This window comes from Saccoglossus kowalevskii, chromosome 7 (assembly GCF_978046115.1).
Source record: "Saccoglossus kowalevskii chromosome 7, keSacKowa6.1, whole genome shotgun sequence".
In the NCBI taxonomy this organism is placed as follows: Eukaryota; Metazoa; Hemichordata; class Enteropneusta; family Harrimaniidae; genus Saccoglossus; species Saccoglossus kowalevskii.
The window spans coordinates 35,893,782-35,916,455 of NC_140647.1; the positions used below are offsets into that span (position 1 = coordinate 35,893,782).

Consider the following 22,674-nt stretch of genomic DNA (forward strand, 5'->3'; position numbering starts at 1 on the left):
TAGTCTGTAGATGGCTATGGTATTCTGTAGATGGCTATGGTAGTCTGTAGAAGGCTATGATACACTATAGATGGATATGATAGTCTGTAGATGGCTATGATAGTCTGTAGATGGCTATGATAGTCTGTAGATGGCTATGATAGTCCGTAGATGGATATGATAGTCTGTAGATGGCTATGATACACTATAGATGGATATGATAGTCTGTAGATGGCTATGATAGTCTGTAGATGGCTAAGATAATCCATATATGGCTATGATAGCCTGCAGATGGCTATGATAGTCTGTAGATGGTTATTATAGTCCATAGATGGCTATGGTAGTCTGTAGATGGCTATGATAGTCCGTAGATGGCTATGGTAGTCTGTAAATGGCTATGATAGTCTTTAAATGGCTATGATAGTCTGTAAATGGCTATGATAGTCTTTAAATGGCTATGGTAGTCTGTAGATGGCTATGGTAGTCTGTAGATGGCTATGATAGTCTGTAGATGGCTATGATACACTATAGATGGATATGATAGTCCATAGATGGCTATGATAGTCTGTAGATGGCTATGATAGTCCATAGATGGATATGATAGTCTGTAGAAGGCTATGATAGTCCATAGATGGATATGATAGTCTGTAGATGGCTATGATAGTCTGTAGATGGCTATGACATTATGTAGATGGCTATGATAGTCTGTAGATGGCTATGATAGTCTGTAGATGGCTATGATAGTCTGTAGATGGCTATGACATTATGTAGATGGCTATGATAGTCCATAGATGGCTATGATAGTCCATAGATGGATATGATAGTCTGTAGATGGATATGACAGTCTGTAGATGGCTATGATAGTCTGTAGATGGCTATGATAGTCTGTAGATGGCTATGATAGTCTGTAGATGGCTATGACATTATGTAGATGGATATGATAGTCTGTAGATGGCTATGATAGTCTGTAGATGGCTATAATAATCTGTAGATGGCTATAATAATCTGTAGATGGCTATGATAGTCTGTAGATGGTTATGATGGTCAGTAGATGGCTATGATAGTCTGTAGATGGCTATGATAGTCTGTAGATGGCTATGATAGTCTGTAGATGGCTATGATGGTCTGTAGATGGCCATGATAGTCTGTGAATGGCTATGATAGTCTGTAGATGGCTATAATAGTCCGTAGATGGCTATGATAGTCCATAGATGGCTATGATTGTCCATAGATGGCTATGATAGTCTGTAGATGGCTATAATAATCTGTAGATGGCTATGATAGTCTGTAGAAGGTTATGATACACTATAGATGGCTATGATAGTCTGTAGATGGCTATGCTGGTCTGTAGACGGCTATGATAGTCTGTAGACGGCTATGATAGTCTGTAGATGGATATGATAGTCTGTAGATGGCTATGATACACTGTAGATGGCTATGATACACTATAGATGGCTATGATAGTCTGTAGATGGCTATGCTAGTCTGTAGATGGCTATGATAGTCTGTAGATGGCTATGATAGTCTGTAGATGGATATGATAGTCTGTAGATGGCTATGATAGTCTGTAGTTGGCTATGATACACTGTAGATGGCTATGATACACTATAGATGGCTATGCTAGTCTATAGATGGCTATGATAGTCTGTAGATGGCTATGATAGTCTGTAGATGGCTATGACGGTCTGTTGATGGCTATGATAGTCTGTAGATGGCTATGATAGTCTGTAGTTGGCTATGATACACTGTAGATGGCTATGATACACTATAGATGGCTATGATAGTCTATAGATGGCTATGCTAGTCTGTAGATAGATATGATAGTCTGTAGATGGCTATGGTAGCCTGTAGATGGCTATGATACTCTGTAGATGGATATGATAGTCTGTAGATAGATATGATAGTCTGTAGATGGCTATGGTATTCTGTAGATGGCTATGGTAGTCTGTAGATGGCTATGATACACTATAGATGGATATGATAGTCTGTAGATGGCTATGATAGTCTGTAGATGGCTATGATAGTCCGTAGATGGCTATGATACACTATAGATGGCCATGACAGTCTGTAGATGGCTATGATAGTCTGTAGATGGCTAAGATAATCCATAGATGGCTATGATAGTCTGTAGATGGTTATTATAGTCCATAGATGGCTATGGTAGTCTGTAGATGGCTATGATAGTCCGTAGATGGCTATGATAGTCTGTAAATGGCTATGATAGTCTGTAAATGGCTATGATAGTAGATGGCTATGATAGTCAATAGATGGCTATGATAGTCTGTAGATGGCTATGATAGTCTGTAGATGGCTATGATACACTATAGATGGATATGATAGTCTATAGATGGCTACGATAGTCTGTAAATGGCTATGATAGTCTGTAGATGGCTATGATACACTATAGATGGATGTGATAGTCTGTAGATGGCTATGATAGTCTGTAGATGGCTATGATAGTCTGTAGATGGCTATGATAGTCTGTAGATGGCTATGATAGTCTGTAGATGGCTATGGTAGTCTGTAGATGGCTATGGTAGTCTGTAGATGGCTATGATAGTCTGTAGATGGCTATGATACACTATAGATGGCTATGATACACTATAGATGGATATGATAGTCTATAGATGGCTATGATACACTATAAATGGATATGATAGTCTGTAGATGGCTATGATAGTCTGTAGATGGCTATGATAGTCTGTAGATGGCTATGATAGTCTGTAAATGGCTATGATAGTCTGTAGATGGCTATGATAGTCTGTAGATGGCTATGATACACTATAGATGGCTATGATACACTATAGATGGATATGATAGTCTATAGATGGCTATGATACACTATAGATGGATATGATAGTCTGTAGATGGCTATGATAGTCTGTAGATGGATATGATAGTCTGTAGATGGCTATGGTAGTCTGTAGATGGCTATGATAGTCTGTAGATGGCTATGATAGTCTGTAGATGGCTATGATACACTATAGATGGCTATGATACACTATAGATGGATATGATAGTCTGTAGATGGCTATGATACACTATAGATGGATATGATAGTCTATAGATGGCTACGATAGTCTGTAAATGGCTATGATAGTCTGTAGATGGCTATGATACACTATAGATGGATATGATAGTCTGTAGATGGCTATGATAGTCTGTAGATGGATATGATAGTCTGTAGATGGCTATGGAAGTCTGTAGATGGATATGATAGTCTGTAGATGGCTATGGTAGTCTGTAGATGGATATGATAGTCTGTAGATGGCTATGGTAGTCTGTAGATGGCTATGATAGTCTGTAGATGGCTATGATACACTATAGATGGATATGATAGTCTATAGATGGCTACGATAGTCTGTAAATGGCTATGATAGTCTGTAGATGGCTATGATACACTATAGATGGATATGATAGTCTGTAGATGGCTATGATAGTCTGTAGATGGATATGATAGTCTGTAGATGGCTATGGAAGTCTGTAGATGGATATGATAGTCTGTAGATGGCTATGGTAGTCTGTAGATGGATATGATAGTCTGTAGATGGCTATGGTAGTCTGTAGATGGCTATGATAGTCTGTAGATGGCTATGATACACTATAGATGGATATGATAGTCTGTAGATGGCTATGATAGTCTGTAGATGGATATGATAGTCTATAGATGGATATGATAGTCTGTAGATGGCTATGGTAGTCTGTAGATGGATATGATAGTCTGTAGATGGCTATGATACACTATAGATGGATATGATAGTCTGTAGATGGCTATGATAGTCTGTAGATGGATATGATAGTCTGTAGATGTATATGATAGTCTGTAGATGGCTATGATAGTCTGTAGATGAATATGATAGTCTGTAGATGGATATGATACACTATAGATGGATATGATAGTCTGTAGATGGCTGTGATAGTTTGTAGATGGCTGTGATAGTCTGTAGATGGCTGTGATAGTCTGTAGATGGCTATGATAGTCTGTAGATGGCTATGATAGTCTGTAGATGGCTATGATAGTCTGTAGATGGCTATGATAGCCTGTAGATGGCTATGATAGTCTGTAGATGGCTATGATAGTCTGTAAATGGCTATGATAGTCTGTAGATGGATATGATAGTCTGTAGATGTATATGATAGTCTGTAGATGGCTATGATAGCCTGTAGATGGCTATGATAGTCTGTAGATGGCTATGATAGTCTGTAGATGGCTATGATAGTCTGTAGATGGCTATGATACACTATAGATGGCTATGATACACTATAGACGGATATGATAGTCTGTAGATGGCTATGATAGTCTGTAGATGGATGTAATAGTCTGTAGATGATCCATATATGGCTATTGTAGTCTGTAGATGGCTATTGTAGTCTTCATACAGCCATGAAAATCTTCATACAACTATGAAAGTCTATGAATGAATATGGAAGTCCACAAATGAACTACGATAGTAAACACTCAGCTGCTGGCCAATGTGTTGTGCTGTGTAGGAATGGATATGAATGTCCATATAATTGAAGATTCTGTAGACAGTTATGATGAAAGTCTACAGATAGCCATGAATTATAGCCTGCAGATGGCTTAACTCAAAATTCTGTAGACAGTTACGGAAGTCTACAGATTGGCATGAATTACAGCCTGCAGAAGGCTTAAATCAAGATTCTGTAGACAGTTATGAAAGTCTACAGATTGGCATGAATTAAAGCCTGCAGAAGGCTTAACTCAAGATTCTGTAGACAGTTATGAAAGTCTACAGATTGGCATGAATTAAAGCCTGCAGAAGGTTTAACTCAAGATTCTGTAGACAGTTATGAAAGTCTACAGATTGCCATGAATTAAAGCCTGCAGAAGGCTTAACTCAAGATTCTGTAGACAGTTATGAAAGTCTACAGATTGCCATGAATTAAAGCCTGCAGAAGGCTTAACTCAAGATTCTGTAGACAGTTATGAAAGTCTACAGATTGGCATGAATTAAAGCCTGCAGAAGGCTTAACTCAAGATTCTGTAGACAGTTATGAAAGTCTACAGATTGCCATGAATTGTAGCCTGCAGAAGGCTTAACTCAAGATTCTGTAGACAGTTATGAAAGTTTACAGATTGCCATGAATTAAAGCCTGCAGAAGGCTTAACTCAAGATTCTGTAGACAGTTATGAAAGTCTACAGATTGGCATGAATTAAAGCCTGCAGAAGGCTTAACTCAAGATTCTGTAGACAGTTATGAAAGTCTACAGATTGCCATGAATTATAGCCTGCAGAAGGCTTAACTCAAGATTCTGTAGACAGCTATGAAAGTCTACAGGTTGCCATGAATTAAAGCTTGCAGAAGGCTTAACTCAAGATTCTGTAGACAGTTATGAAAGTCTACAGATTGCCATGAATTATAGCCTGCAGAAGGCTTAACTCAAGATTCTGTAGACAGTTATGAAAGTCTACAGATGCCTACATCACAGCAGCAGTTAAAGCGTGTCACAGTTATATCTAGAAAAGTGCATGTCTAAATAGTTCTGAAATCAGAGATAAAAATATACATTAGTCACAAAGACTTTATGTAGTCAGTAAGTGGATAGGTTCTGTTTTCTATTGGAAAGATGCAACAATTATTGCCAACAACATTCAAGGGGCTTGTATATTCCCGTATCAAGATGACAAATACCTGTTTTAGCATGGCACGAAATGTCAGACTTCTAAGCCTCATTGTTAATTCTTCACCGGATTTACCAAACATTGTAGACTACAATAAATAAAGACAATAACATCACTGTGCAACACAAGGTATAGAAATATGCCAGCCTACATTGGGTGAATATTTATAGTGATAACTGGTGACATGTTACAACAGTGTTGACCAACATTCAACACTGGTATGACAGTATATTTCAAGTTTAAAACTACCTTAATAATTGCCAAAACTTACCAAAAGTTATAATGAACCCTTATGTGTACTAAATGACAAGTTTTATACTGATACAGTTTTTTTAAAACTATGTTACGAACTGCAAACCATGATATTGCACTGACCATGATTGATGAACTTTGAACTATGAGTGGAGTAAGCACTGAAAGGATAACTCACCTGTACAACAAAAGCAATGCCAGACATTACTCCAATACAAACAAAGAAGAGACAAAACAAATTAGCATCAGATCTGACCTGATCCTCATCTGGGTTTGCAAACACCTAGAATAAAAACACAAGTAAATACTGATAGTTTATAAGTAACTGACTTTTAATTTAATTCATAAACTGGTAAATGGGTCCATGTTTTGGGACAGTTTTTCGATTTTCATCAAAAATGTATGCAATAGTTCAGAAGATTGGAACAAAAAAAGCCAAATTTTTTAGTAAAAACTGAAAATTGCTCAAATCTCGTCTGTTGGCTCCAAAATTAGGGTTCATTTCCAGAAATATTGAAGAAAATAAAAAAACAAGTGCAGACAAATTTGGGCAAGAACATCTAGTGGTAAAAAGGTTAAAGTTGCAATCAACTCAAATCATATAAGTTTTTATTCTTCAACAACAGTAATCCAGTTAAACAGAAAATGTAAGGTAAGATTATGACAAACTAACATGTTTATATATAAGTAGTCCTTAGTGTGATAGCATTGCACATTGTATCAGTGATACACACTACATAGGGAATACATATTACAAATCCGTTAAACATTAAATATGTCAATCATAAAATGCTGAGGGTTTCAGAAAAGAATCTTTCCAGATCCAGTGATAGTGTCAATGGTCCTTGGCACAAACAGTGTCAAAGATGTCTACAATACTTATACCACTGTTCAACTTAAATAATGCACTCAGCATTAATGGTACCTATACTGAGTCTACTATTATAATTATATATACATCATATATACATACGGCTATAATTTTACTGAAAACCACAGCAAATGCAGGTTGTACAGCACCATGAAGAATAGCTGCTAGGGAGCCTGCTAGTATATAAGGCCACTCAGGTGCATTCATTTTCAGAATACGACCAAACCCAATGTCTGGTATCGTTATATTATCCTGAAAATATATACAAATAAAGAATTAAATCATAACATGTCCTTTCGTTAATGTATAAGATGATGCACGAAGGAGAGTTAATAGGATAAAGTAGGTTAAAAAGGTAGATATCCTAAGGTGCCATCAGGATTAAAGGAATCGTCCAAAAAGGTAACAGGACACCACATAGGTTTAAGATATTAATTACAGAAGGATAATGATGGCCATCATGTTTAAGATTGATGCCAGTGGGATAAAAGGGTTGCTATCAGGTTTAAGGGAATTATCCTTGTAAGATAAAGAGTTGCTACCAGGTTTACGGTATTTATCCTAGTGGGATAAAGGGTGGCTATCAGGGTTAATGTATTTCTCCTAGTGGGATAAAGGGTGGTTATCAGGGTTAATGTATTTATCCTAGTGGGATAAAGGGTGGCTATCAGGGTTAATGTACTTATCCTAGTGGGATAAAGGGTGGCTATCAGGGTTAATGTACTTATCCTAGTGGGATAAAGGGTGGCTATCAGGGTTAATGTATTTATCCTAGTGGGATAAAGGGTGGCTATCAGGGTTAATGTATTTATCCCAGTGGGATAAAGGGTGGCTATCAGGGTTAATGTATTTATCCCAGTGGGATAAAGGGTGGCTATCAGGGTTAATGTACTTATCCTAGTGGGATAAAGGGTGGCTATCAGGGTTAATGTATTTATCCTAGTGGGATAAAGGGTGGCTATCAGGGTTAAGGTATTTATCTTAGTGGGATAAAGGGTGGCTACTAGGGTTAAGGTATTTATCCTAGTAGGATAAAGGGTGGCTATCAGGGTTAATGTATTTATCCTAGTGGAATAAAGGGTGGCTATCAGGGTTAATGTACTTATCCTAGTGGGATAACGGGTGGCTATCAGGGTTAAGGTATTTATCCTAGTGGGATAAAGGGTTGCTATCAGGGTTAATGTATTTATCCTAGTGGGATAAAGGGTGGCTATCAGGGTTAATGTATTTATCCTAGTGGAATAAAGGGTGGCTATTGGGGTTAATGTATTTATTTTAGTGGGATAAAGGGTGGCTACTAGGGTTAATGTATTTATCCTAGTGGAATAAAGGGTGGCTATCAGGGTTAATGTATTTATCCTAGTAGGATAAAGGGTGGCTATCAGGGTTAAGGTATTTATCTTAGTGGGATAAAGGGTGGCTACTAGGGTTAAGGTATTTATCCTAGTAGGATAAAGGGTGGCTATCAGGGTTAATGTATTTATCCTAGTGGAATAAAGGGTGGCTATCAGGGTTAATGTACTTATCCTAGTGGGATAACGGGTGGCTATCAGGGTTAAGGTATTTATCCTAGTGGGATAAAGGGTGGCTATCAGGGTTAATGTATTTATCCTAGTGGGATAAAGGGTGGCTATCAGGGTTAATGTATTTATCCTAGTGGAATAAAGGGTGGCTATTGGGGTTAATGTATTTATTTTAGTGGGATAAAGGGTGGCTACTAGGGTTAATGTATTTATCCTTGTGGAATAAAGGGTGGCTATCAGGGTTAATGTATTTATCCTAGTAGGATAAAGGGTGGCTATCAGGGTTAATGTATTTATCCTAGTGGAATAAAGGGTGGCTATCAGGGTTAATGTACTTATCCTGGTGGGATAACGGGTGGCTATCAGGGTTAAGGTATTTATCCTTGTGGAATAAAGGGTGGCTATCAGGGTTAATGTATTTATCCTAGTAGGATAAAGGGTGGCTATCAGGGTTAATGTATTTATCCTAGTGGAATAAAGGGTGGCTATCAGGGTTAATGTACTTATCCTAGTGGGATAACGGGTGGCTATCAGGGTTAAGGTATTTATCCTAGTGGGATAAAGGGTGGCTATCAGGGTTAATGTATTTATCCTAGTGGGATAAAGGGTGGCTATCAGGGTTAATGTATTTATCCTAGTGGAATAAAGGGTGGCTATTGGGGTTAATGTATTTATTTTAGTGGGATAAAGGGTGGCTACTAGGGTTAATGTATTTATCCTAGTGGAATAAAGGGTGGCTATCAGGGTTAATGTATTTATCCTAGTAGGATAAAGGGTGGCTATCAGGGTTAAGGTATTTATCTTAGTGGGATAAAGGGTGGCTACTAGGGTTAAGGTATTTATCCTAGTAGGATAAAGGGTGGCTATCAGGGTTAATGTATTTATCCTAGTGGAATAAAGGGTGGCTATCAGGGTTAATGTACTTATCCTAGTGGGATAATGGGTGGCTATCAGGGTTAAGGTATTTATCCTAGTGGGATAAAGGGTGGCTATCAGGGTTAATGTATTTATCCTAGTGGGATAAAGGGTGGCTATCAGGGTTAATGTATTTATCCTAGTGGAATAAAGGGTGGCTATTGGGGTTAATGTATTTATTTTAGTGGGATAAAGGGTGGCTACTAGGGTTAATGTATTTATCCTTGTGGAATAAAGGGTGGCTATCAGGGTTAATGTATTTATCCTAGTGGAATAAAGGGTGGCTATCAGGGTTAATGTACTTATCCTAGTGGGATAACGGGTGGCTATCAGGGTTAAGGTATTTATCCTAGTGGGATAAAGGGTGGCTATCAGGGTTAATGTATTTATCCTAGTGGGATAAAGGGTGGCTATCAGGGTTAATGTATTTATCCTAGTGGAATAAAGGGTGGCTATTGGGGTTAATGTATTTATTTTAGTGGGATAAAGGGTGGCTACTAGGGTTAATGTATTTATCCTTGTGGAATAAAGGGTGGCTATCAGGGTTAATGTATTTATCCTAGTAGGATAAAGGGTGGCTATCAGGGTTAATGTATTTATCCTAGTGGAATAAAGGGTGGCTATCAGGGTTAATGTACTTATCCTAGTGGGATAACGGGTGGCTATCAGGGTTAAGGTATTTATCCTTGTGGAATAAAGGGTGGCTATCAGGGTTAATGTATTTATCCTAGTGGGATAAAGGGTGGCTATCAGGGTTAATGTACTTATCCTAGTGGGATAAAGGGTGGCTATCAGGGTTAATGTATTCATCCTAGTGGAATAAAGGGTGGCTATCAGGGTTAATGTATTTATCTTAGTGGGATAAAGGGTGGCTATCAGGGTTAATGTATTTATCCTAGTGGGATACAGGGTGGCTATCAGAGTTAATGTATTTATCCTAGTGGAATAAAGGGTGGCTATCAGGGTTAATGTATTTATCTTAGTGGGATAAAGGGTGGCTATCAGGGTTAAGGTACTTATCCTAGTGGGATAAAGGCTGGCTATCAGGGTTAATGTATTTATCTTAGTGGGATAAAGGGTGGCTATCAGGGTTAATGTATTTATCCCAGTGGAATAAAGGGTGGCTATCAGAGTTAATGTACTTATCCCAGTGGGATAAAGGGTGGCTATCAGGGTTAATGTATTTATCCTAGTAGAATAAAGGGTGGCTATCAGGGTTAATGTATTTATCTTAGTGGGATAAAGGGTGGCTGTTAGGGTTAAGGTACTTATCCTAGTGGGATAAAGGGTGGCTATCAGGGTTAATGCATTTATCTTAGTGGGATAAAGGGTGGCTATCAGGGTTAATGTATTTATCCTAGTGGAATAAAGGGTGGCTATCAGGGTTAATGTACTTATCCTAGTGGGATAACGGGTGGCTATCAGGGTTAAGGTATTTATCCTTGTGGAATAAAGGGTGGCTATCAGGGTTAATGTATTTATCCTAGTGGGATAAAGGGTGGCTATCAGGGTTAATGTACTTATCCTAGTGGGATAAAGGGTGGCTATCAGGGTTAATGTATTCATCCTAGTGGAATAAAGGGTGGCTATCAGGGTTAATGTATTTATCTTAGTGGGATAAAGGGTGGCTATCAGGGTTAATGTATTTATCCTAGTGGGATACAGGGTGGCTATCAGAGTTAATGTATTTATCCTAGTGGAATAAAGGGTGGCTATCAGGGTTAATGTATTTATCTTAGTGGGATAAAGGGTGGCTATCAGGGTTAAGGTACTTATCCTAGTGGGATAAAGGCTGGCTATCAGGGTTAATGTATTTATCTTAGTGGGATAAAGGGTGGCTATCAGGGTTAATGTATTTATCCTAGTGGAATAAAGGGTGGCTATCAGAGTTAATGTACTTATCCCAGTGGGATAAAGGGTGGCTATCAGGGTTAATGTATTTATCCTAGTAGAATAAAGGGTGGCTATCAGGGTTAATGTATTTATCTTAGTGGGATAAAGGGTGGCTGTTAGGGTTAAGGTACTTATCCTAGTGGGATAAAGGGTGGCTATCAGGGTTAATGCATTTATCTTAGTGGGATAAAGGGTGGCTATCAGGGTTAATGTATTTATCCTAGTGGAATAAAGGGTGGCTATCAGGGTTAATGTATTTATCCTAGTGGGATAAAGGGTGGCTATCAGGGTTAATGTATTTATCCTAGTGGAATAAAGGGTGGCTATCAGGGTTAATGTACTTATCCTAGTGGGATAAATGGTGGCTATCAGGGTTAATGTATTTATCTTAGTGGGATAAAGGGTGGCTACTAGGGTTAATGTATTTATCCTAGTGGGATAAAGGGTGGCTATCAGGGTTAATGTATTTATCCTAGTGGGATAAAGGGTGGCTATCAGGGTTAAGGTATTTATCCTAGTGGGTTAAAGGGTGGCTATCAGGGTTAATGTATTTATCCTAGTGGAATAAAGGGTGACTATCAGGGTTAATGTACTTATCCTAGTGGAATAACGGGTGGCTATCAGGGTTAAGGTATTTATCCTAGTGGGATAAAGGGTGTCTATCAGGGTTAATGTACTTATCCTAGTGGAATAAAGGGTGGCTATCAGGGTTAATGTACTTATCCTAGTGGAATAAAGGGTGGCTATCAGGGTTAATGTACTTATCCTAGTAAGATAAAGGGTGGCTATCAGGGTTAATGTATTTATCCTAGTGGAATAAACGGTGGATATCAGGGTTAATGTACTTATCCTGGTGGAATAAAGGATGGCTATCAGGGTTAATGTATTTATCCTTGTGGGATAAAGGGTGGCTATCAGGGTTAATGTACTTATCCTAGTGGGATAAAGGGTGGCTATCAGGGTTAATGTATTTATCCTAGTGGGATAAAGGGTGGCTATCAGGGTTAATGTACTTATCCTAGTGGAATAAAGGGTGGCTATCAGGGTTAATGTATTTATCCTTGTGGGATAAAGGGTGGCTATCAGGGTTAATGTATTTATCCTTGTGGGATAAAGGGTGGCTGTCAGGGTTAATGTATTTATCTTAGTGGGATAAAGGGTTGCTATTAGGGTTAAGGTATTTATCCTAGTGGGATAAAGGGTGGCTATCAGGGTTAAGGTATTTATCCTAGTGGGATAAAGGGTAGCTATTAGGGTTAAGGTATTTATCCCATTAAATGGAAACTATCAGATTTAGATTTCAGTAGGTTGAAGGGAGGGCATTATGTTGAAACTTTTGATCATAGTAGCTTAAACAGTGACAATGATTTCAAGGTATTTATCCCAGTTAGTAATAAGGTTTAAGGTATTGTTTTCAGTAGGATAAAAAGTTTTCTTTATGCTATTGATCCCAGTAGGTTAAAGGTCAAGAACCAGTTTAAGGTATTGATGCCAGTAGGTTTAATGTGACCGTAGGTTTAGGGTATTGATGCCAGTAGGTTAAATGTGACCATGGGTTTAGGGTATTGATCCCAGTAGGTTAAATGTGACCATGGGTTTAGGGTATTGATCCCAGTAGGTTAAATGTGACCATGGGTTTAGGATATTGATGCCAGTAGGTTAAATGTGACCATGGGTTTAGGGTATTGATCCCAGTAGGTTAAATGTGACCATGGGTTTAGGGTATTGATCCCAGTAGGTTAAATGTGACCATGGGTTTAGAGTATTGATCCCAGTAGGTTAAATGTGACCATGGGTTTAGAGTATTGATCCCAGTAGGTTAAATGTGACCATGGGTTGAGGGTATTGATCCCAGTAGGTTAAATGTGACCATGGGTTTAGAGTATTGATCCCAGTAGGTTAAATGTGACCATGGGTTTAGGGTATTGATCCCAGTAGGTTAAATGTGACCATGGGTTTAGGGTATTGATCCCAGTAGGTTAAATGTAACCATGGGTTTAGGGTATTGATCCCAGTAGGTTAAATGTGACCATGGGTTTAGAGTATTGATCCCAGTAGGTTAAATGTGACCATGGGTTGAGGGTATTGATCCCAGTAGGTTAAATGTGACCATGGGTTTAGAGTATTGATCCCAGTAGGTTAAATGTGACCATGGGTTTAGGGTATTGATCCCAGTAGGTTAAATGTGACCATGGGTGTAGGGTGTTGATCCCAGTAGGTTAAATGTGACTATGGGTTTAGGGTGTTGATCCCAGTAGGTTAAATGTGACCATGGGTTTAGGGTGTTGATCCCAGTAGGTTAAATGTGACCATGGGTTTAGGGTGTTGATCCCAGTAGGTTAAATGTGACCATGGGTTTAGGGTATTGATCCCACTAGGTTAAATGTGACCATGGGTTTAGGGTATTGATCCCAGTAGGTTAAATGTGACCATTTATCTTTGCGGGTTTACACACCTTTTCTTTGTCAGTTTCTTCATCACTTTTCTTGGAAGATGCTGAAAATGCTCTTTTCAATTTTCTTTTAGAACCCCTGTCTGATTCAACACGTTTCAAACTACTTGACTTGAAAAGTATTGCCTCAATTTCCTCATCTTCTTCATCATCTGTGAAAAAGATACATTTAATATACTACTATTTGAGATCATAACATAACCTGAAAACAAGTGTGTATGCATTGAAGGTAGTTGTTACAAAAAACCTCACGATTGAAACATGTTTGAGTTGTTTTAAACAAAAAATAAAGTCACCCTAACTAAGCTGATGTTAGTATCAAAGTAGATAAAAGCATATGCATAGAGAATGAGACAAAGTTTGAACCACATGGTGGGTATCACTTACCAATTACATTCTCATTTAAAGCATCTACAATGTTGGCATAGCAAGAAAGTTAAGAAATGAATATTCATAGGATTTAGTATACAGTGATAAGATACAGCAGTCAATTACAAACCATGATTATGTCTACATTCTAGACAAGTATTAGTATCGTGTATAAAATGTTTACATTGTACAGTTGTCTACTGTTGCGCCTTGTATAATTATTTTTTTCTGTTAATTTCTTTGTTGTTGAGAATTTTAACAATGTTTAGTTTGACTATGTTTTAAAATAAAAAAACAAAAACATGTCTTTCTTTTACACCAAAACAGCTAGTTTGTGCTTTTCAATAATTCAGCACAATTTATTAGAGAAAAGTACACTATAATTTTACTAAACTGATGTACTTACCATCACTGACATCTTCATCTTTTTGTTTGGTTTGCATCATTACCAATTCATAATATAACCCTTCAGCAGCCATGAGTTCATCATGAGTTCCTTCTTCGACAATAACACCATTTTGTACAGAACAGATTTTATCAGCATTTCTGATAGTTGATAATCTATGTGCAATCACTATTGTTGTTCTTCCTTCACTTGCCTAGTGTAAACAACAATACTGATTGGTTAAACTGATTGCATAAATTATGGAAATGAGAAATGACACTTGCCTAGTGTAAACACAACAATACTGATTGGTTAAACTGAATGCATACATTATGGAAATGAGAAATGACACTTGCCTAGTGTAAACACAACAATACTGATTGATTAAACTGAATGCATACATTATGGAAATGAGAAATGACACTTGCCTAGTGTAAACACAACAATACTGATTGGTTAAACTGAATGCATACATGATGGAAATGAGAAATGACACTTGCCTAGTGTAAACACAACAATACTGATTGATTAAACTGAATGCATAAATTATGGAAGTGAGATAACACTTGCCTGGTGTAAACACAACAATACTGATTGGTTAAAATGAATTTATAAATTATGGAAATGAGAAATGACACTTGCCTAGTGTAAACACAACAATACTGATTGGTTAAACTGAATGCATAAATTATGGAAGTGAGATAACACTTGCCTAGTGTAAACAACAATACTGATTGGTTAAAATGAATTTATAAATTATGGAAATGAGAAATGACACTTGTCTAGTGTAAACACAACAATACTGATTGGTTAAAATGAATTTATAAATTATGGAAATGAGAAATGACACTTGCCTAGTGTAAACACAACAATACTGATTGGTTAAACTGGATGCATAAATTATGGAAGTGAGAAATGACACTTGCCTAGTGTAAACAACAATACTGATTGGTTAAACTGAATGCATAAATTATGGAAATGAGAAATGACACTTGCCTAGTGTAAACACAACAATACTGATTGGTTAAACTGAATGCATAAATTATGGAAATGAGAAATGACACTTGCCTAGTGTAAACACAACAATACTGATTGATTAAACTGAATGCATAAATTATGGAAGTGAGAAATGACACTGGCCTAGAGTAAACACAACAATACTGATTGGTTAAACTGAATGCATAAATTATGGAAATGAGAAATAACACTTGCCTAGTGTAAACAACAATACTGATTGGTTAAACTGAATGCATAAATTATGGAAATGAGAAATGACACTTGCCTAGTGTAAACACAACAATACTGATTGGTTAAACTGAATGCATAAATTATGGAAGTGAGATAACACTTGCCTAGTGTAAACAACAATACTGATTGGTTAAACTGAATGCATACATTATGGAAGTGAGAAATGACACTTGCCTAGTGTAAACACAACAATACTGATTGGTTAAACTGATTGCATAAATTATGGAAGTGAGAAATGACACTTGCCTAGTGGAAACACAACAATACTGATTGGTTAAACTGAATGTATAAATTATGGAAATGAGAAATGACACTTGCCTAGTGTAAACAACAATACTGATTGGTTAAACTGAATGCATAAATTATGGAAATGAGAAATGACACTTGCCTAGTGTAAACACAACAATACTGATTGGTTAAACTGAATGCATAAATTATGGAAATGAGAAATGACACTTGCTTAGTGTAAACACAACAATACTGATTGGTTAAACTGAATGCATAAATTATGGAAGTGAAATGACACTTGCCTAGTGTAAACACAACAATACTGATTGGTTAAACTGAATGCATAAATTATGGAAGTGAGAAATGACACTTGCCTAGTGTAAACAACAATACTGATTGGTTAAACTGAATGCATAAATTATGGAAATGAGAAATAACACTTGCCTAGTGTAAACAACAATACTGATTGGTTAAACTGAATGCATAAATTATGGAAATGAGAAATGACACTTGCCTAGTGTAAACACAACAATACTGATTGGTTAAACTGAATGCATAAATTATGGAAATGAGAAATGACACTTGCCTAGTGTAAACACAACAATACTGATTGGTTAAACTGATTGCATAAATTATGGAAGTGAGAAATGACACTTGCCTAGTGGAAACACAACAATACTGATTGGTTAAACTGAATGTATAAATTATGGAAATGAGAAATGACACTTGCCTAGTGTAAACAACAATACTGATTGGTTAAACTGAATGCATAAATTATGGAAATGAGAAATGACACTTGCCTAGTGTAAACACAACAATACTGATTGGTTAAACTGAATGCATAAATTATGGAAATGAGAAATGACACTTGCTTAGTGTAAACACAACAATACTGATTGGTTAAACTGAATGCATAAATTATGGAAGTGAAATGACACTTGCCTAGTGTAAACACAACAATACTGATTGGTTAAACTGAATGCATAAATTATGGAAGTGAGAAATGACACTTGCCTAGTGTAAACACAACAATACTGATTGGTTAAACTGAATGCATAAATTATGGAAGTGAGAAATGACACTTGCCTAGTGTAAACACAACAATACTGATTGGTTAAACTGAATGCATAAATTATGGAAATGAGAAATGACACTTGCCTAGTGTAAACACAGCAATACTGATTAGTTTAAACTGAATGCATAAATTATGGAAGTGAGAAATGACACTTGCCTAGTGTAAACACAACAATACTGATTGGTTAAACTGAATGCATAAATTATGGAAATGAGAAATAACACTTGCCTAGTGTAAACAACAATACTGATTGGTTAAACTGAATGCATAAATTATGGAAATGAGAAATGACACTTGCCTAGTGTAAACACAACAATACTGATTGGTTAAACTGAATGCATAAATTATGGAAATGAGAAATGACACTTGCCTAGTGTAAACACAGCAATACTGATTAGTTTAAACTGAATGCATAAATTATGGAAGTGAGAAATGACACTTGCCTAGTGTAAACACAACAATACTGATTGGTTAAACTGAATGCATAAATTATGGAAATGAGAAATGACACTTGCCTAGTGTAAACAACAATACTGATTGGTTAAACTGAATGCATAAATTATGGAAGTGAAATAACACTTGCCTAGTGTAAACACAACAATACTGATTGATTAAACTGAATGCATAAATTATGGAAATGAGAAATGACACTTGCCTAGTGTAAACACAACAATACTGATTGGTTAAACTGAATGCATAAATTATGGAAGTGAGAAATGACACTTGCCTTGTGTAAACACAACAATACTAATTGGTTAAACTGAATGTATAAATTATGGAAATGAGAAATGACACTTGCCTAGTGTAAACACAACAATACTGATTGATTGAATGCATAAATTATGGAAATGAGAAATGACACTCGCCTAGTGTAAACACAACAATACTGATTGGTTAAACTGAATGTATAAATTATGGAAATGAGAAATGACACTTGCCTAGTGTAAACAACAATACTGATTAGTTAAACTGAATGCATAAATTATGGAAGTGAGAAATGACACTTGCCTAGTGTAAACACAACAATACTGATTGGTTAAACTGAATGCATAAATTATGGAAGTGAGAAATGACACTTGCCTAGTGTAAACACAACAATACTGATTGGTTAAACTGAATGCATAAATTATGGAAATGAGTAATGACACTTGCCTAGTGTAAACAACAATACTGACTAGTTCAACTGGATGCATCAATTATGGAAGTGAGAAATGACACTTGCCTAGTGTAAACACAACAATACTGATTGGTTAAACTGAATGCATAAATTATGGAAATGAGTAATGACACTTGCCTAGTGTAAACAACAACACTGATTAGTTCAACTGGATGCATCAATTATGGAAGTGAGAAATGACACTTGCCTAGTGTAAACACAACAATACTGATTGGTTAAACTGAATGCATAAATTATGGAAATGAGAAATGACACTTGCCTAGTGTAAACACAACAATACTGATTGATCAGTTCAACTGAATGCATAAATTATGGAAATGAGAAATGACACTTGCCTAGTGTAAACACAACAATACTGATTGGTTAAACTGAATGCATAAATTATGGAAATGAGAAATGACACTTGCCTAGTGTAAACAACAATACTGATTGGTTAAACTGGATGTATAAATTACGGAAGTGAGAAATGACACTTGCCTAGTGTAAAGAGAACAATACTAATTGGTTAAACTGAATGCATAAATTATGGAAATGAGAAATGACACATGCCTAGTGTAAACACAACAGTACTGATTGGTTAAACTGAATGCATAAATTATGGAAATGAGAAATGACACTTGCCTAGTGTAAAGAGAACAATACTAATTGGTTAAACTGGATGCATAAATTATGGAAATGAGAAATGACACTTGCCTAGTGTAAACACAACAATACTGATTGGTTCAACTGAATGCATAAATTATGGAAATGAGAAATGACACTTGCCTAGTGTAAACACAACAATACTGATTGGTTAAACTGAATGCATAAATTATGGAAATGAGAAATGACACTTGCCTAGTGTAAAGAGAACAATACTGATTGGTTAAACTGGATGCATAAATTATGGAAATGAGAAATGACACTTGCCTCGTGTAAACACAACAATACTGATTGGTTAAACTGAATGCATACATTATGGAAATGAGAAATGACACTTGCCTAGTGTAAACACAACAATACTGATTGATTAAACTGAATGCATACATTATGGAAATGAGAAATGACACTTGCCTAGTGTAAACACAACAATACTGATTGGTTAAACTGAATGCATAAATTATGGAAGTGTGAAATTACACTTGCGTAGTGTAAACACAACAATACTGATTGGTTAAACTGAATGCATAAGTTATGGAAATGAGAAATGACACTTGCCTAGTGTAAACACAACAATACTGATTGGTTAAACTGAATGCATAAATTATGGAAATGAGAAATGACACTTGCCTAGTGTAAACACAACAATACTGATTGGTTAAACTGATTGGTTAAACTGATTGCATAAATTATGGAAGTGAGAAATGACACTTGCCTAGTGGAAACACAACAATACTGATTGGTTAAACTGAATGTATAAATTATGGAAATGAGAAATGACACTTGCCTAGTGTAAACAACAATACTGATTGGTTAAACTGAATGCATAAATTATGGAAATGAGAAATGACACTTGCCGAGTGTAAACACAACAATACTGATTGGTTAAACTGAATGCATAAATTATGGAAGTGTGAAATTACACTTGCGTAGTGTAAACACAACAATACTGATTGGTTAAACTGAATGCATAAATTATGGAAATGAGAAATGACACTTGCCTAGTGTAAACACAACAATACTGATTGGTTAAACTGAATGCATAAATTATGGAAATGAGAAATGACACTTGCCTAGTGTAAACACAACAATACTGATTGGTTAAACTGATTGCATAAATTATGGAAGTGAGAAATGACACTTGCCTAGTGGAAACACAACAATACTGATTGGTTAAACTGAATGTATAAATTATGGAAATGAGAAATGACACTTGCCTAGTGTAAACACAACAATACTGATTGGTTAAACTGAATGCATAAATTATGGAAATGAGAAATGACACTTGCTTAGTGTAAACACAACAATACTGATTGGTTAAACTGAATGCATAAATTATGGAAGTGAAATGACACTTGCCTAGTGTAAACACAACAATACTGATTGGTTAAACTGAATGCATAAATTATGGAAGTGAGAAATGACACTTGCCTAGTGTAAACAACAATACTGATTGGTTAAACTGAATGCATAAATTATGGAAGTGAGAAATGACACTTGCCTAGTGTAAACACAACAATACTGATTGGTTAAACTGAATGCATAAATTATGGAAATGAGAAATGACACTTGCCTAGTGTAAACACAGCAATACTGATTAGTTTAAACTGAATGCATAAATTATGGAAGTGAGAAATGACACTTGCCTAGTGTAAACACAACAATACTGATTGGTTAAACTGAATGCATAAATTATGGAAATGAGAAATGACACTTGCTTAGTGTAAACACAACAATACTGATTGGTTAAACTGAATGCATAAATTATGGAAGTGAAATGACACTTGCCTAGTGTAAACACAACAATACTGATTGGTTAAACTGAATGCATAAATTATGGAAGTGAGAAATGACACTTGCCTAGTGTAAACACAACAATACTGATTGGTTAAACTGAATGCATAAATTATGGAAATGAGAAATGACACTTGCCTAGTGTAAACACAGCAATACTGATTAGTTTAAACTGAATGCATACATTATGGAAGTGAGAAATGACACTTGCCTAGTGTAAACACAACAATACTGATTGGTTAAACTGATTGCATAAATTATGGAAGTGAGAAATGACACTTGCCTAGTGGAAACACAACAATACTGATTGGTTAAACTGAATGTATAAATTATGGAAATGAGAAATGACACTTGCCTAGTGTAAACAACAATACTGATTGGTTAAACTGAATGCATAAATTATGGAAATGAGAAATGACACTTGCCTAGTGTAAACACAACAATACTGATTGATTAAACTGAATGCATAAATTATGGAAATGAGAAATTACACTTGCCTTGTGTAAACACAACAATACTAATTGGTTAAACTGAATGCATAAATTATGGAAATGAGAAATGACACTTGCCTAGTGTAAACACAACAATACTGATTGATTAAACTGAATGTATAAATTATGGAAATGAGAAATGACACTTGCCTAGTGTAAACACAACAATACTGATTGATTGAATGCATAAATTATGGAAATGAGAAATGACACTCGCCTAGTGTAAACACAACAATACTGATTGGTTAAACTGAATGTATAAATTATGGAAATGAGAAATGACACTTGCCTAGTGTAAACAACAATACTGATTAGTTAAACTGAATGCATAAATTATGGAAGTGAGAAATGACACTTGCCTAGTGTAAACACAACAATACTGATTGGTTAAACTGAATGCATAAATTATGGAAGTGAGAAATGACACTTGCCTAGTGTAAACACAACAATACTGATTGGTTAAACTGAATGCATAAATTATGGAAATGAGTAATGACACTTGCCTAGTGTAAACAACAATACTGACTAGTTCAACTGGATGCATCAATTATGGAAGTGAGAAATGACACTTGCCTAGTGTAAACACAACAATACTGATTGGTTAAACTGAATGCATAAATTATGGAAGTGAGAAATGACACTTGCCTAGTGTAAACACAACAATACTGATTGGTTAAACTGAATGCATAAATTATGGAAATGAGTAATGACACTTGCCTAGTGTAAACAACAATACTGATAAGTTCAACTGGATGCATAAATTATGGAAGTGAGAAATGACACTTGCCTAGCGTAAACACAACAGTACTGATTGGTTAAACTGAATGTATAAATTATGGAAATGAGAAATGACACTTGCCTAGTGTAAACAACAATACTGTTTGGTTAAACTGAATGCATAAATTATGGAAATGAGTAATGACACTTGCCTAGTGTAAACAACAATACTGATAAGTTCAACTGAATGTATACATTATGGAAGTGAGAAATGACACTTGCCTAGTGTAAACACAACAGTACTGATTGGTTAAACTGAATGTATAAATTATGGAAATGAGAAATGACACTTGCCTAGTGTAAACAACAATACTGATTGGTTAAACTGAATGCATAAATTATGGAAATGAGAAATGACACTTGCCTAGTGTAAACACAACAATACTGATTGGTTAAACTGAATGCATAAATTATGGAAGTGAGAAATGACACTTGCCTAGTGTAAAGAGAACAATACTGATTGGTTAAACTGAATGCATAAATTATGGAAATGAGAAATGACACTTGCCTAGTGTAAACACAACAATACTGATTGGTTAAACTGAATGCATAAATTATGGAAATGAGAAATGACACTTGCCTAGTGTAAACACAACAATACTGATTGATTGAATGCATAAATTATGGAAATGAGAAATGACACTTGCCTAGTGTAAACACAACAATACTGATTGGTTAAACTGAATGTATAAATTATGGAAATGAGAAATGACACTTGCCTAGTGTAAACAACAATACTGATTAGTTAAACTGAATGCATAAATTATGGAAATGAGAAATGACACTTGCCTAGTGTAAACACAACAATACTGATTGGTTAAACTGAATGCATAAATTATGGAAATGAGAAATGACACTTGCCTAGTGTAAACAACAATACTGATTGGTTAAACTGGATGTATAAATTACGGAAGTGAGAAATGACACTTGCCTAGTGTAAAGAGAACAATACTAATTGGTT

General features: G+C 35.9%; 1 protein-coding gene across 2 annotated transcripts in view; it reads right to left on the reverse strand.

Moving 5' to 3' along the window:
• Window positions 1-22,674, reverse strand: part of LOC100378887 (ATP-dependent translocase ABCB1-like) — a 53,861-nt gene that overhangs the window by 16,028 nt on the left and 15,159 nt on the right. The window contains exons 12-17 of one of the 2 annotated variants that reach the window (XM_085501521.1): window positions 14,306-14,498; window positions 13,918-13,941; window positions 13,534-13,682; window positions 6,850-6,999; window positions 6,055-6,159; window positions 5,635-5,712 (exon numbers count right to left, since the gene is read on the reverse strand). In XM_085501521.1, coding sequence (XP_085357647.1) covers window positions 5,635-5,712; window positions 6,055-6,159; window positions 6,850-6,999; window positions 13,534-13,682; window positions 13,918-13,941; window positions 14,306-14,498 — 699 coding nt within the window. The remainder of the gene's footprint in view (window positions 1-5,634; window positions 5,713-6,054; window positions 6,160-6,849; window positions 7,000-13,533; window positions 13,683-13,917; window positions 13,942-14,305; window positions 14,499-22,674) is intronic. The other variant, XM_085501522.1, reaches the window with a different exon arrangement.